Source organism: Styela clava, chromosome 2 (genome assembly GCF_964204865.1).
Source record: "Styela clava chromosome 2, kaStyClav1.hap1.2, whole genome shotgun sequence".
Taxonomy (NCBI): domain Eukaryota; kingdom Metazoa; phylum Chordata; class Ascidiacea; order Stolidobranchia; family Styelidae; genus Styela; species Styela clava.
The window spans coordinates 20,811,745-20,829,168 of record NC_135251.1 but is presented as its reverse complement, the minus strand read 5'-3'; the positions used below and the strand labels follow the sequence as shown (position 1 = coordinate 20,829,168).

General features: G+C 35.3%; 3 protein-coding genes across 3 annotated transcripts; 1 reads left to right on the top strand and 2 right to left on the bottom strand.

Annotated features, from left to right (window-relative positions):
• Positions 1 to 1,982: 1,982 nt before the first annotated feature.
• Positions 1,983 to 7,680, bottom strand: LOC120336563 (DNA polymerase beta-like). The gene is made up of 10 exons (XM_039404262.2): positions 7,541 to 7,680; positions 6,859 to 6,983; positions 6,506 to 6,639; positions 6,086 to 6,187; positions 5,565 to 5,619; positions 4,700 to 4,846; positions 4,154 to 4,240; positions 3,550 to 3,629; positions 3,140 to 3,279; positions 1,983 to 2,409 (listed from the first exon to the last, which is right to left on the bottom strand). Exons 1-10 carry the CDS (start codon positions 7,599 to 7,601, stop codon positions 2,315 to 2,317), a joined length of 1,026 nt encoding a protein of 341 aa, XP_039260196.2. The 5' UTR covers positions 7,602 to 7,680; the 3' UTR covers positions 1,983 to 2,314.
• Positions 7,681 to 7,916: 236 nt separating this feature from the next.
• Positions 7,917 to 8,936, top strand: LOC120336567 (putative thiopurine S-methyltransferase). Its single transcript, XM_039404266.2, has one exon. The coding sequence runs from the start codon at positions 7,917 to 7,919 to the stop codon at positions 8,766 to 8,768; it is 852 nt and encodes a 283-aa protein (XP_039260200.2). The 3' UTR covers positions 8,769 to 8,936.
• Positions 8,937 to 9,871: 935 nt separating this feature from the next.
• Positions 9,872 to 14,507, bottom strand: LOC120336547 (linear primary-alkylsulfatase-like). The gene is made up of 5 exons (XM_039404244.2): positions 14,281 to 14,507; positions 13,237 to 13,362; positions 13,018 to 13,128; positions 12,462 to 12,638; positions 9,872 to 11,685 (listed from the first exon to the last, which is right to left on the bottom strand). The coding sequence occupies exons 1-5, from the start codon at positions 14,459 to 14,461 to the stop codon at positions 10,484 to 10,486; spliced, it is 1,797 nt and encodes a 598-aa protein (XP_039260178.2). The 5' UTR covers positions 14,462 to 14,507; the 3' UTR covers positions 9,872 to 10,483.
• Between the last annotated feature and the right edge of the window lie 2,917 nt (positions 14,508 to 17,424).

Sequence of the window (17,424 nt, the reverse complement as noted above, 5' to 3'; positions counted from 1 at the left end):
GCTGCTCAGTGATGTACTCGAGGCGTCCACGGGCATTCAATAATTTAAAATTCATCATGATAAAGTTATGAGATGGCTTAATATTTGGCCCAACGCGAAAAATTCCTTGTGACGCTCTAGAAATGCTCCATCGAAATGCATTAGGTCGTCATTATAAATATTTCCAAATCTCCATCAAATGTATTATGACGGCTGTCAGTCAATCATCGATCCTTGTGTTATAATGCTCAATTTTTAGTCGCAGGAATAATACGAACATTCAACCACGTAAATTTGATAATAACTTGAATTTAAAAGCCATTTAAGGAGCTCAAACGCGTAATAAAATAGAATACGACAATAATCGTGGTGTCAGAAAACGTGACGCACAATACTAGAGATGTACCGATGTATCGGTATCGGGTATCGGCAATATCGGCCATTTTTTACGGTATCGGCCATGTATCGGTATCGGTGAGATTAAGGCCGATATTTCCGATATATTTACCTTTTTGATATGGTCCAGAATGTTTTAAAGATAAGTTGGAATACTACTTTTTAATTTATTTTTCGTCTGGAGAGATCGTGAGCTATGAGCCATACATGTCCCCACCCCCGCGAGAGAATAGGATTCACGTGTTTTTAGCTATTTATCAGCCAAATTAGCTCAACTAATTTGGCTATTTTCGCTGTCAAATTTTTATATTGAAATTTTTAATATTACATAGTATTTATGAAGAAATATATCAACACGGCACATAACAAAAAGCAATTAGACGCCCAGTTTTAAATCATACAGTGGAATTGGGGTCCTTATTAACGGCACATGGACTTTTGGCACGGGTATAAATTTTGACTGTTTGTCGTCAAGTACGAGTGTCATTTAGTCCGTCGACATCAATAAACTAAATTCCGACACAATTATCCCTCTACGCAGGTATTAATTATATAGATATATTGACATGACCGCCTAGCCCTAGACTATCACAAAATATATGATAGCAATTGTATAATATTATAAAATAGTAAAGTAAAAAAACGTCCTCGACGGTTATTGGTAGGCCTTCTTTTGGTCGGTGCTGATTGATATTCTTTCATGTTGGCTTTGACTTACTTATTGCGTCGACGATTACGATTAGCGACGAAATGAAATATTTGAAAAATGCTTTTAATTTGATCGTAGGACGGCGGCTCTAGAATGTGTGGGTGATATTCGATATTCTTTTAAACACGAATAACGATTTTTGAAGGTCACGATATTAACATTAAATTCATATTGGACATCCCGGCTTATGAGTTTCAATTGAACATCGAGATTACTAGCGTTACTGTACAATGTATCTTAATCAGTTAAAGCATATGGATACCAATCATTAATTTCATATTATGCGACATATATATCTTTTTTTTCGATCTGAAATATTGTGTACTATAAACAACGCTCAAAGACCATTGTTTTAACCCGTCTGCACTACACAGTATCGGTAATATCGGCCTTTTGTAGTATCGGTGTATCGGTATCGGCGTTTTTTAGCTGGTATCGGATCGGTATCGGCGACAAAAGTGGTATCGGTACATCTCTACACAATACCCAGTCCAGCACAAACAGGGTGGCCCAAGACCCGAGAACAACGATACAAGCGATTAAAAATAGAAGACCCATTCACGCGAAACACGACAAAATTCAAGAACGACTACACAGGAGACCTGAAGTATGCGCACCACGATGGCGCACAACCTAAACTCAGGTTGTGTACCAGATTAGGGCTCAGGTTGTGCGACATCTTGGTGCACATACTTCAGGAGTACCAAAGAAGGCCCAAGGTAATGCAAACAAAGTCATATAGCGAATGACGTCACCTTGCCTGACTACCATCAAATTATGGGAAAGTAAAAACTAATCACTCATCACTAAGATTTGTCATTCAATCCAATTTTGTTCAAAATCAAAATTATATCTGTGAGCACACACCTTCAACAGTTAATAACCATTGCTCCCATAATTATTTCCATCATGTTAAAGGTATGATGCACATTTTATTCTCAACACAAGTACCGTAGAATACAATGATGCAACACAAAAAATAATAAAAAAGGTATGAATACATTGCATACTGTAGTTAAACAAAGCGATTTTTTCATCGTTAACTATATATGCATAAAAAGTCAAAGATCAAATCATTCAAGAACATTTAAAACCAGAAATTAAATGCTCTGAAGAGGTAATCATGGAATCAGGATGCATGACTACTCGCCCAGTGGATAGCACCTCAGAATATTTCATCTTCAAGCAGAAGACATGAGATAATTGACAAATCTGAACGAATCATCATATTTATTCACTTCGTTTGCTTGGTTCAACATAAGGCATATCGATGTAATCAAATATATCTTCTTCACATGAGACAGGAAGAGGTTCACCAGGTATACCTGAATAGATCAACACAAATATTATTTGTGTTCAAAAATGTTTGATATTGTCTTCCAGTCAAGATACAACTCTGAATGATAGTAAGTGCAATACAAGATAAGGAATGTTGACAAATTACTACTTGTAAATGGCATTTTTAATTATTGGAACAAAATCTATCAAAACAAATAAAATAACGCCAAAATGGATATTTTTTATAAAATGTAAAAAAATAATGATCTTCTATTTGAATGGTGAATATTTCAGCAATACCGGTCGAATTTTTCCTGATTGCATTTACATGAACCACTTCTAGTATCACGTAAATCTGTATTATTCACTAATGCACAGTTCGAGGTGTTCCAGATGTGTACCAATATGGAGGTTATCTAATTTGGTCTGCCTTCTCAACACCAAGTTGTACAAAGGAACTGAAACTTATGGACAGGGGATACATTCACTTGGCTAACACAGACAGTCCCCGAACTCGTAATAGAACTAAAATCAAAATAAAAGTATGTCCTAACCCTAACTCGGTACACACACAACAGGAGTACCCAATTGTACACTACAATAATTTAGTCTCATTAGTGCTTGGCACCTCAGTGGTCAACTGTAACTTAACACAAAGATCAGTTTTCTTGTTTCAAAGTGAATTTGATCTTACTTCACTTAAGGGATCTATCCTACATTTAGCATTCTACAAATTTAATCAGCCATCCACAGTTGTCAGAATAAAATGATTCTTACCAGTTGAACCTTGAGGACGTATTGAATACTCATTTATTGTGAATCCTTTTTCTAACGCTAATGTTCGCATCCTTTTGTTGAATAAATCGCTCCCGGTGAAATACAACATTGCACAGGGAAACTGATCTTGAGGTACCAACCTGTTTAAAATTATATTTATTCAGTTCAGAATCAACAATGCTTATTAACAACTTCTACACATGTTGTATTCTAGATACTTTTCATCACAAAACAGCACCTTAATTAGCGTTTATAAAATTTGAAATATTCACACCAAGAACAAAAATGTATGAAAATAGTTTTGTGGAAAAACTCAACACAATAAATTTACTAAATAAATTTGTATTGTTTAATAGTGTGATATATATAGTATATTTACTATTATGCTGTGCTTTTTAAACCAGACTAACCTTATATCAATTCTTCGAAATGTTGAATGGGAATCCCCAGATTCATCAAGTGACTTGAAGTCCTCCCAGCAGCAAACCCCCTGTTAGTAATAAAATATGCAGACTTGTAAGGTAACCATGATTTTATACATGGTGTAACTCACCATTTTCCATGATACTGGCAACTTCCTTCTATGAAAATTTATTATAAGCAGAGAAAGTTTTTAAATCTAGTTCGAACCATATTTAAGTTTTAAAACTCAAGATTTAAAACTCCACAGTAAAATTTTAACATGTCAGAATGAGAAAAAGGTGACAAAAATAAATATTTAATAATCAGTTGGGGTTAAATGAGATAACCCAGGCTTATAATGCAAAAGGATGTTGTAGCTAAAATAAAGATAACTAACTACAGATGTAATTCAGGAGTCTTGACACACACTAACCCACTTTAAACAGTTTGTCAGTGGTAATACAGGCTTCTCTCATGTGTTAGCAAAATTTGGTCACTTTAGTACCAATTTGTCTGAATAGTTTTTTGAGAATGTACTTGAATCCCATGAGAACTATTTGATTGCTAATTATATCCAAATAAAATATGTAATTTGTTATCTAAACCACTTACCATAAATTTTGTCTGTCCCATTGAAAGTATATCCGTGACAAAGTTTATGCTTTGAAGATCCGTTACAACTTTTTCCAGCAAATCACCCTGATAATCAAAAGTGAAAACTAAATTTAGAGAGATGTGCTTCTGAGAAAAAATGACAATGTCGCTAATAGTTACCATTTATATTACCATTAAGCCCCACTTCGGCAACTTGTCATATTATGAATTGATTAAGTGTGATTTTACTTCTGTAATAACATAGAAATTTTTACTGATCTGACTTTTCAAATTAGAAATGAATTAAAGTTGCGAAATTCGTAGGCAAAAAAAAATTTCAATAGGCTAAATCAAGTAAACCCTCCTGTGTCACCATAACATCAGAATTTAAATGGTATGCACTATGCAGAGTTATTTGTTGAGGCAGTGAAAATTGAAAGAACCAAGCATGTTTCCACAAATAAATCAAGACAGGAGCAGCTCAAATGGCTCAATACAAAAGCATTCATCGTGATTAGATAGCATAATATAGCGTTTCTATCATCTTCTTGTTGCAAAACTCACCCTTTTCTGCTTATCGGTTGAAGAAAACGAGGAATGAGTAAGTAACACGTCAATATCACCACTAGATGATGCCCCACGTCTGTAACTTCCACATACTTGACTTCTGTATTCTTTATCCAATTCTTGTATTCTTTCATTGACTACTTTCTAAAAATAATAATAGAATTATTCAACAGATTATTGACTAGATAGATTACTAGAACTATTTTTCATTTAACCTTCAATATAAAACTATAGCCGAAACAGTGCTAGTAAATGACTACCGTACATACTCGCAGATAAGACGCAATTATTTTCTTATAAGGTGCGACTAATCTGCTTGACACAAGTGCAAATCGCCACCAAGTCGGAACAAAATTGAAAATTTTCGGCTATTGCAATTGCAAGTAAACATATTTTGAATATATTATGCCCTACAAAAAAAACAAAATAGGAAGTTATCTATGCAAAAAAGCTAGGGAAAGGGCTTTTAAATCCCTAGATTTTCAGTGCGACTCATGTGCGAGTCAACTCTAAATTAAACTTTTTTAACACAAAACTAATAGCACGACCTATACGGTGGGGTGACCTTTCGGCATGTATATACAGTATATAGGTATCTCTGCTAAGGCTGTTGGTTCTAAATTGTAGTTTATGTTTAATAATAAATTTCAATAACAAATCAAGCAGGCAGGAATTGTCAATTTACTGTGTCCAATACTCTAACCTAAAAATTGGCTGCAAAACGTGGTTTTTGCTCGGCCAGATTCTGACCGACAACAGCATGTGTGTGAATCACAAGAAAGAAAAATGTTTAATTTAAATGTAGAGATATAATAAAACTGAGAATCTGATACAGAAAGTTTGGAAATATGGAATAGCATACTTCAAGTACTTCCATCTCCGCTCTTGGAATTCTTTTTTCGAAATCTTCAAAGTACCTTGAACGAAGAGTTCATGTACATTTAATGAGGAACAATGATATCATAGACATGTTTAAATAAAACAACAATTTTGGCAGTCAGTTCAATCGACCTCCTTAATATTACAAAAAGCCAATATAGCCTGGTTCAAAACAATGTTAACCTCGTAAAACAAAAACTCTGATATCGGTTCACACATGTCCTAGTAAAAAAAGTTGCTTCTAAACTTATTTCCAAAATAGGTCATCAAATAAACACCAACAAAAAATATCACCGTGTGTGTGTGTGTGTGTGAGAAACAATGGATCAAGAAATTCAATTAATTACATTTCCTTGTTCGATTACAATTATTACTTACATATTACAATCTCTTACATTCAGTTACTTTTTAAACCTAAATTGAAGCTAAGTAACAAACTCTGTACTGGATTTAAACAATAATCAAAAGAACTAGGGTAACTGAACAATTTCTAAGCAGACTTACTTGAGTCCAATTTGTTGATGATGTGTTAGTTTACTTATATTTTCTCGTAAAAGTTCAAGCGTTGTCAGACCTTCATCAACCAATTTCCTCGCAGCGGCAGGACTATAGTTTTGTTAGAAAATAAAGGTTATCGATAAGTTGTTCAGTTAAAGTAAATGGAGAATAATAAAAAAACACTCAAAATTAGAAAGATATAAAGTAATGGGCAAAAGGCAGAGTACAATTAAAGATGCAAGCTATGTTTAAATAGATTCTTACAGGCTTTAATAAAAAACACGGGTTGTTTCGACTTGAAACCGATTGAAATGTTAGGGAAACTTTTCTAAATAGCAATTAAAATAATACTACCCTGAACTTATACGATTACATTTCCCAACAAAAGTTTATTTTTTCTTAAAAAATTGAAATAGGTCTACTAACCCAATTCCTGATACTCTTGTGAGAAGGGATATTGCTTGAGATGTTTCATCTGATCTAATTTTCTCAATCTTGCGAAGTTTTCCAGTGGTAAGGAATTCATCAATTTTTTCAGCGATTTTTGCACCCACGCCTTCCTGCAAATAATACATATTATAAATAAACACCTCGAACCTTTTATATATTAAAAAAAATTTATTTCAGAATTGTCATATGAAATTTATAAAACGACGAAATGGTTTGATTCATGCAAAAAATAAACTTTGGGTAATTTTCGTACCAACGTTAATAACGTTTTATTAGCCTATAGGCCTAGTCGTCTATTTTCTTAGATTGTGGTACAAAATTTTTCTGACCAGTTTCCGAGCATCTGATCCCTTTTTTATTGGTTCGTTACATTTTGATATGGCACTTGCTGCTTTCCGATATGCATTTGATTTATGAAATGATCTGTTGACATTTTTCTCATAATCAGCAAGTTCTGAAATCAAAAAAGAAGGTGAAGGTATTATAATAGTTCATAATTAATTCACAATTTGAATGACTGACAAAAAATCCAGCACTGAATTACCAATAGCAAAAAGTGACAACAAAAAACTTTAAACGTCAACAAAGTGTTGGTTGAAGGTTCAGACTGAACAGAAAAAATTATAGTCTAGGTCTGATTTCTTTGTAATTAAGCGGAGTAACCCAACAATCAATTTTTAATGATTATCCAATTGTTAATTATTCATTATTCGAGGCTAGCTTATCTCAGAATCTGATGGATTAAAAAATGTGCACTGAGGAAAACCCCAAGACGCTATTTAGCCTCGAATGTCATCGCAGAATGGGGTTTTTGAAATACCTGGTTCAGTTATTCATTTATCTGGCTTATTTCATCGTTCTTACACTCTTATCAAAAACAAAACCATCGCAGAATTATGCTCGTTATAGCCTATGCTAGGTAACTCGCATTTCAGCATTTGCGATTTCATCTAATTTCTCCATTCGACTAGCAACTCAATTCACCAAAAGCTTACCGTATGACAACGTTACCTGTCAAAAAATCTGTAATTCCAGAATTAGGATTATCTGTTGGCGCTTTTCGTTTGATCATATTGAATGTGCAAATTTGCAAACGCTAAAACTGCGGTGCACGCCTGGAGCAATACGTGATGTGATGCGGGTTCAGAAACCTAATAGCCGGCTTGCGTTCACTCGAGCGCTACGCCGTCATGCGAAGAAATGTGTTCCCAATGTAAATTCTCAGATCAAATTTCCAACTCCTTTTCGACCTAGTTTTCTATGAGAAGTTTATCACTTGTGGACCACATGTTTTAAATATATACATTAACTTAAACAATCATTTTCCTACATATTTTATACAGATATATTTAACATGACTTTACAGAGGAACAGCGCCTAGTAATCAATGGAAGATTCGATCAGCAAACTATGTTTTGACCAAAGTGACTATATTTTGACCAGCGATTCGTATGCCCGTATCCGTATTCAAGCGTTGTTTCATAATATATACCGTTTGTTACAAACAGCAGGAATGGCAGAATCGGAAGATCACAAGTTGTTAACCATAGATCAGTGGAATGAATGGTGGAAAAAGGATTACGAACGTTCTAAAAGTAAAGGTAGCAAAGGCGGTGATATTTGCGAACATGGCGACGAAGACAATCCATTTGATCAGGCCAGCCCAATGCTTAGAAAGCACATCAAATCTCTTTTACCAAACGCCATTCGAAAGAGAATATTTCTTCCATTGTGCGGAAAGTCACCAGATATAAAGTGGTTGATTGACGAAGGGTACGAAGTGGTTGGATTAGAATGTTCTGAACACGCCATTTTGGAATTTTTTGAGGAAAATTCAGTGGAATTCGAAAAATCGGTTTCAACAAAAGATCACAGTTTTCGAGTGTATACCGGAAAAACTGCGAATGTAGTTATATATGAAGGAGATTATTTTAAATTCAATTCGGATATCGCTGGTGGACTGTTCGACGCGGTGTGGGATTCGGCAAGCTTGAATACAATTGAGCTTGCCTCAAGAAAACCATACGTCGAAATTATGCGGTCAGTCTTAGACAAACAAGCAAAATACATGCTGAGTGCAATGTATTTTGGCGAAAAGAGAACTTGGATCAATAACCCATTCGATATTACGGATGCGGACATGACCGAACTTTTCGGCGAATATTTTACTTGGGATAAAGTGGACGAAGAGGATTCCGAGTGGGGACTTGAAAGAGTTTTCCTAATAACATGCAAATAAAGTGAAATTATTTGAATACGTGCCAGGCTTATTGTTCCCGGTAATTCCTGCATTATGTAAATCATTTTCATCGACTAATCTCAACGACATTGAGAACGCCTGTCACCTCACTTACATTACAATGTTTGTTATGAATTTTAGTAGAAATACAACTAAATTTAAAAATCCTATGGATGTTTTCCACTGAGACACTTTTGCCAGTTATCACTCAGAAAAATTTTCAGGCATGGTTTATATTACCAATTTTTCGTGGTTTTGCATGCTACTTGTCAGTTTTTAGTTGTGTTTCCAGAATTTAAGTATAAATCAAATAACTCGATGGTCATTTCGTCGTCCCAAGACTGTTATCGAGACTAGACCAGTGCTTCGCAAACTTTTTCAGTTCGCGACCCACCTTTATTGGCGTTTTTGTGCGACCCGCAATGAGATGTTAATGAATGAGAAAAGAAACAATGTATCCACAATCATGAAATCTACTATTTATGCGAAACTTGAGCTTGCATATTGGATATTATTAGATCGAGTCGAGGCTTGATAGGAGACAAGTTCACACGCAAAGTAACAATAACACTCAACACATTATGCTTTTGGCTCAAAATCATTTCCTGCCTCAATGAAACCATATTTGATGTAATCAGATTCATATTTTCTCATTACAACTTTTCGAGCCTTCCCTTTTTTCATTTATTTCGTTACCTTTTCTTTTTCCAAAGTTATCCATTTTCATTTTGTGACTTACAAAAATCGAAACCTGGTTTATTTATTGTTTCAAATGTAACTTATTGGACATAAAAATGAGAACCACAGAAACCGGCGTCTTTGTTAATGTCAACCGAATTCAACAAAATATTTATCTGCCCAGTAGCATACTTACACTTTCCAACATGTGGGGGCGTACCTAAATTATGAATTGTTTACATTGTTTCATAATTGTTGATACGTCATGATAATGCCACGATTTCCCGATCTAATCGAAAATGTATGGTACATTTGTAAATGTTTCGCGGCCCAAGCCCCAAACTGTTCGGGTTACTTACTACTTTAAGGTGAATGCGAAAACAACAACATATCTGATAAAATGTAACTTGTTCAATATAGGCTATTGTACAATCAAGCTTTTAATATTCAAACATCAAGGTAAACTTAATTTCATTCGATAAATCTCGATTCATTTTCAAATTAGAATGCTCTTAATATATATACGAGTCAAGATATTATTTTTGGACACGTAGTGGACATAGCGATCGTTTCAATATTATGTTCTTGTTCTTTGACAAGTTTTTAAAAAGTCGCTTTTCTCTTTGGTTACTGGACCAATTGCTTTGAAACTTTCAGTGGTTAAAGTTAAAAATTTTCTTCAGAAGGCTATTACTTTTTTTGTTGTTGCTATGACGTCATCAAAATTATTGCCATTAGGTGGCGCTACGTGTCCATATATTTGAGCATAGCTCTCTTGTTACTGATCTGATAATATACTTTCTAATGATTGAATGATGTTATCCACAAATTAAACATAATCTTATATGATGAATCGCGTTGTATGATCGAATTCAAAAGGGTATGATATGAATTCATGCCAATATCACTTAGTCTTCAGTAATTAGAGGTTATATATATGAATAGTATGCGGTGATGGATTCTGTTATTAGATCATATTTTTCCACTTCATAGAGAAATTATAAAAATTGTTTGTTGTGTTTTCCAATCTCAAAGTATCAATCATAGTTGAGGGGGTCGAAGCATTTTAAAAATTTCATGTAGGTTTCCAATGCTCCGCTCGCCACTGTAACGTTTCCAGCCTTGACTTCTTCCTCCCAATTTTTGTTTTCATTCATTATTGATTTGTACACATCAGACCTCATTGTCAGCCGGACTTGTGGATTTTCATCTTCCGTACCTGCTTCAATGACGTCACATACACTATTCCGTAGGGTCAATATGAAATCTTTATCCAGATCTAAAAATGTGAGACCAATCGTATATTTTTGATGCTGACATTCCAAACCTTTTACTTTGAGACTTAACATTTCAAGGACTTTCTCAATGGGGGTCCTTTTTATTGTTATGGAGATGGCCTTTTTCGTTTGATCCAGCGAAATGTTCGATTCTAATTCCAATGCACAGGTCAAGTAATAATTTCTGCCATTTGCGCTTATTTCTTCAACGCCTAGTGCTCTAAGTGCACTTATTTTCACTTGTCGAGCTGTGTTGCTGAGAGCTTCTTCTAAGCTACCGAGCTGAAGTACGGTATCAACTAGTTCCAAAGCCCATTTGTCTTCAGTCACAAGATACTTCCCCTTTGACAAATAATGCTCATACGATTTTTTGTGAGATATTTCAGCTTCACGTAGCATTACTTCCGCCGCGCAGATTTGTTGACTTTGAGCATACGTTATTAACCTAGCCATCCGTGTAGCACGCTCATTTTCAGTCATCGGGTGCAAATCTTGCGGATTTCCACTGAACCACCCAAGGTAATCATTGAAAACGCTTTTCACGGACCATGCGACAGTGCCGTAGTGTTCTTGCAAGAACGGATGTTGAGCGACTAAGTCGGGTAGTTTGACATTAGCAACAATTTGCCCAGGATAATAGCCTTTGTTGATGAGCCGTAATGTTTGGTCATGAATGTATTTTATTGCATCTCTGTACACCGTCAAGGTTTCATAAACTTCATCTTTTCCGATAACTGGTCTGGTATGGGATCCCACAAGATATTTCGCCTTCAGAACTCTGGTTTTGTCTAGACTTTGATACCACATTCTCACATTTCGCGGAGGCGAGCCTCTGATTGCATATAGATTAGGAAAGGTTTTATAAATGTTGTCACCCGGCATTGCAACTTCTTCCTTTGGCAGCCATACTGTGATTTGATCAGGGGTTTCTCCAGGTGTGTGTATGAGTTCAAATTCGATGCCTGACACGTAAAAAAAATTTAGCTTAATCAATTTTCGTGAGCTACATTCATAAATTATGTACGCTGTTAGCTTAAACACCAACGGGTTTCGACATGAATATTGGGATGAGTGAATTGGCATCGTTGACATAATGGAAGTAGAAATATTTTACATTTCGTAGATTATAGAGTGTCCCCTTTGCGAAATAGTCACACGCAAACAATTCTTTATAGTCGCACTTTTACGACTATCATCGTTGACCACCCTACGGCCTACCTAATCAATGTATTGTAATCAGTGGTGGAAATCAAATTTTTTGTCAGCCGGTTCGATCACAAAAGTCATATTTTTCAGCCGGTTCTGTTACGAAAAGTCATTGGCAGTAACCAGTAATGCCAACCGGTTCGCTGATCTTATAAAATTCCGTGAGACAGTTCTATAGAACCGGTGCGAACCGGCTAAATCCCACCACTGGTTGTAATCGAAATTAGATTTTGATTTATAATACTTATATATTGATACATCATTACTCTTGTCAGATAGAAAAAAAAGGAATTACAGAAATGATCAATATCATAATTCATATTAGTTCGTAGAAAAAGTTGACCAAACTGGCTTAGAGCCTTGTCTGGAGCAGATATGTGGAGCATCTCATGAAATATGGTTAAAAATAAGTGATGGAAGCCATGAACAGAACTTCCGATTTACAGCCCAGTGTCATATCAGATATATATGTTTTTAGACAAATCTAAAAAAAGTTTTTATACCATGCATTAGAGTTATTAGACATATCTACCTGCAACATTGTATTTAGCTTTGTCAGAAAACGTTCTAGTTGGCATGTAAATATTAAGTCCATCTTGTGGATGGTGAGATCCAAAAGGCCCAATGCCTTTTCCAGTATTCGGTACATCGTTGTGCAATATCGCAAATTGTCTTGTTGATCTTGCATGTCCAATTTCCCTTGTCAGCACTGGAAGATTAATTCATACATGATTTTTTTTTGATGAAATTGAAGTCGTAGAAGTAGATGAGGTGGCGCTCCAGGAGTGTGTGTGTACCAACCAATACGGAGGTAACTAATTTTGTTCGCCTATTGTAGATTGGGTTGTGTAAAGGGACTGAAACCTATGGGCAGGGGGTATATTCACTTGGCTAACACAGACAGTCCCCGAACTCGTACTAGAACTAAAAGAAGAAAAATCGGAATAAAATTATGGCCTAACCCTTACCTGGTACACACACTACGGGAGTACTCATTAGGCAATAAGAGAGATTTTAATCATATTGAAAATTTTATCATGTTAGGAATGAGTATACAATGTCAGATAGTTATATTTATAGATGCCCACCTGTATCAAAATATAATTCCGCTGTTGTTTCGTGTCCATATATTTCAATATTAATATCGGGGAACTCAGTTTTCTGTCGATCGATAACATAATGTGTTCCAATATGATGATCTATAATTTAAAATGCAGATGTTTGATTTCGAAGTAGGGTTATTTTAAAGCTACATTGAGATTTGAAGTTAATAATAACATGATAACATTAATTGCAAATCTTCCTACCTCCGTGGAAATGAGTGTAAATGATTGCTTTCACAGGTTTCGAAGTAATTTTTCTAAATTCAACCATTATTTCTTGCATGCTCTGCATACTTTCCGTCGTATCTATTATGATGATACCATCCTTGCCTGTTTTTGAAAAATGTGGTTTGATGTATGATAAATGCTTCATATTTTCTAATGGACTTGGAACACAAATTCGAAACATAGCGCCTTATAATTAGCGAAACACATTTCAAATGGAACTTCAATTCTTAGCCATTGTCAATTGGTGGGGACTGATAGTGGTATATAACAGCGTTCCCAACGGGTGTGATTTGCTAAGTGCGCCCTAACAGAATTGTGTTAAACATAACTAATATACGATTGAAAATTTTACATATTATATTTATTATGACGTTGTTGTCTATTTAAAATAACGTGCATATGAATCAATAAATTCATTTTAACTTCCTATCTCGTTTACTTTCTGTTACGTAGGGTCTGCATCTATTGTTACGTAACAATGGAGATAGACACTACTTGCTGCAATCGCGAGCTGCAGTTTATTTATTTCTGAACTGAGTTTATCGATCATGAGTGATTTTTTAGTAATCCAAAAGAAAATTGGGCAGAGATGAGAAAATAGAGTTTACCCTTTGCCTTTATTCCTTATAGGCATACATGTTTACAAACTTTAAAAGGCATAAAGTACACATCAACGATCACAAAATTGAGTTTTATTCAAAGGCAGCAATTTTTATTTCGTTTGGGTGCGCCCCAATTTTTTTTTCTGATAAATTGGCGCTGCACGAACAAAAGTTTGGGAACCGCTGGGATATATAGTTCCTAAAAAGGGCATCCACACAAAGAATTGTAATAAATTAACATAAAGTAATTGCAAATTCTTATATATTACCCCTAAACGTGACGTGAAGAGTTATCGACCTAAACTTGCAGCAAAGTCTGAATCACATACTGGATTATTTCGGATATTCACAATTTAAGAAATGTATAAATTAAAGCATAAATACTTAGACATGTTACTAACAATATATAGGAACTTACCTTCGATCATGATCGAGTTTGCAAGCGCCCAACCAACTGCCGAATATACATTGTCGCCGACTTTAAAAACTTGCCTGGGCAAAAATTCATTTTTTGTGAACTCGACCAACTTCTTGGATCCGTATGTTTGATCCGTTATCTTTGCCAATGGCTCTTTTATGTGTTCAAAGTTGTCAGACATTTTACTTTACTGTATTGCAACTATACAGATGAGAATAAAGTACGCAGCGCATCGAAGCAAAAATTGAGCGACCAGAAACGTTAGATCTGTGGTTTTATACTACTTTTTCACACTAAAGCTTTTTTACGAGCTAGGGCACATGAAATCGTTAAGTAAATTTCCCGCTTTGTAATATCGACGTCGCATTATGCGGGTCCGACTGTTCTTAAATACATTTTACGATTTGCACGATAGGCTTTTGTGATTGCATCCCATCCGCTTTATTCATGTGCTGGGCTTCAAATAAGATTCCCTTTGCGAATATTAAGTGCTCATTTTCAGCACAACGTATTTTGTAGGGACGTGATTAGTTATTAAGGAGGTTGGAGCTTGCATTTGGAGAGTTTCGGTAACATTCAGGCGACTCATATATTCTCGTTCCACAGTTAAGTTTATGCACGTTTACTTTCACCGTGCATCTTTCGATTTAACTTACGAAGGTGTCGTACCGTCTAACTCGATTTTCTTTTTTTCCCCGGGATAAATATGAAAATCCTATTGAAGCACTGAAGCCATAGCAGACATTACGAGTGATGAAAAAATGATACAACAAATTGTGTGAAATGTCATTTGCTCATATAATTTTACAACCTGCTATTGCGTTCCCATTTTTGAATTACCTTTTTGAAAAATAATATCGACCGGCATTTTGCGAGGCTATTGATAATAATTGGTACCGGTACCACGCATGCATTCAAACAGTAGCCGAGTTGTAAACCTTTCTACAGGAATGCTTTTCACACTTCAACAAATATTTGAACAATATTATTTGCTTCAAATTATTCTGTAATGATGGATTACACCATTTTAATGTCCATTTATTGAAAAGTTTTATCGTGTTGGAATGAAAAGGTTGTTTTGGCAATTTGGGGATTCAACTCGAAGTCAATATCAGAAATTAAAATCTTTGTTCAAAATCAATATATTTATTGTAGTACTTATAATACAGTGAGTGAGAAATGACAAAAGCACCTTCTTGATCGAAATTTATTTCAGCGTTTATTACTACTTCTATTTCCGAAATAACTATCCGGAGCATGGCAAATATTTTGGCATACTCAAACAGTTATACTGCATAAAAATCTATTCGCTTTATCGTAGGCATGACCTCGAACATGGAAAGGACCATTGACGAAGAAACTCAAAATCTAAACGGAACGATAAAAAAATTGTTGAGGTCATAATATGAAACTAACCGTCGAGATATTTCCGTGAAGATGTACGGCCGAATATATAAATCATTTACTGGCCTTGCTTGTCTTCACACACACACACACCAACGATTGTAATGTCAAGATCACTTGCTTTGATACAGAAGTTGGATACTTTGTTTCCTCAAGCTAACAATCAAAGTTGCCTCAAGCTCATCGACAGATAGCATCATAGCCGGGGTTTAGAATGAAAATGAATGTTTGTATCGTATTAAGGTAAAACACTATGACGGTGTTTTCAATCAATAATGCCTATAGCGGGTTGAAATGTCTATGCGGTGGTGTGATAATTGGCAACGCCGAAATGCAAAGATCCCGGTCTTTCTAAATAATAGCAGCTTCTTACACATTGTTCGATATCAATGACTGCTTGTTCGGGGCGAAAGGCCCGGGCGTGTAATCCCCTCTTTTTTAGAAAATGACGAATTATTGTTGATACAACGGAAAGCCCAACAAGCATGGAAGAAATCATGAGCGAATATCGGAAGATAACAAGGAAGCCAGTACAAGCAACTATATAATATACTCCTTTCACTTCAGTGAGCGTTATGTTCTAGTTCTGTACTGATATTCTTATTTACAATTCAGAACGTTGCATTGTAGAGACTTTGCGCACACATTATATCGGTATTGGGCGCAGAAGGACATGCAACGCCAGCTGCACGTATAAACTTCTGGTCAATTCCAGGATGCCAGTTGCCATATATTACTATTAGTATGTTACAAAAATCGTATAATCGTACATTTCATTGAAGTATTTTGAGGAAACATCGAATAGCATAGGTATGATCAAAACTAGGGATACGTAATTAAATGTGCACGGTTTTATGGCAATGCTAGTTAATGTCGTAGCGTAGAACATTATTCTTATTGACATTGACAAGGAATCTATGATTCTGAATTCAGACCACCATGGCGGAGCAAGGCACGTGATTGAAAAGCAAGCGGAAGATTTTCCTAACATTACCATTGATGTTTACAGCCATCAACTTACAAAAAAAAATTCTTGAAAAATAGAGTATGATTATTCAATCAAGTTACTAATCAAGGAATTTGAGCAACGCCTATTTCTTTATATTCTAGGTTTTGCATTGCATTCAAGATCTATAAGGCAGTTTGGTGCCTGACACTAGAAATCGTTGTCCGTTTTCTAGAGACAGGCGACGTCCAGGAAAAGTTAAATTGCCACGGACGATACTGACAGTGACCTTTAGTGGAAGAGCTTCATACAAAATCTCGGGTACTTGAATTTTAAAAATAAGACACGTCTGTTTCTGCATTAAAAATTTAGAAACTTATCAGCTAAACAAATTCTGCTTTCAAGTTATTTGTATTATGCCTTACACCAAGTGTCAAAAGCATTTTTTACGCCTGAAACTCTTTTCAAACCCTATATTTTAAGTTTCTCTGTGTTCGATATAGGTGTTGATATAGAACTTATACACACTCCGGGTGAGACAGAATATCATGTTACAGTTTGGCTACCAAACCAACGAATTGTTATGACAGGAGACAACATGTACAAACTATTTCCCAATGTATACGCTATCAGAGGAGTAATAAGAAATCCAATGCAATGGTATCAAAGTTTAGACGTCGTCAGACGTCTCAAAGCTAAATATCTTGTTGGTTCACATAACAAGCCAAGTTAAAGAAGTAGTACCGAAAAATGGAAGTGTACAAGTTATGATGTTGACGACTTCATATATTTTC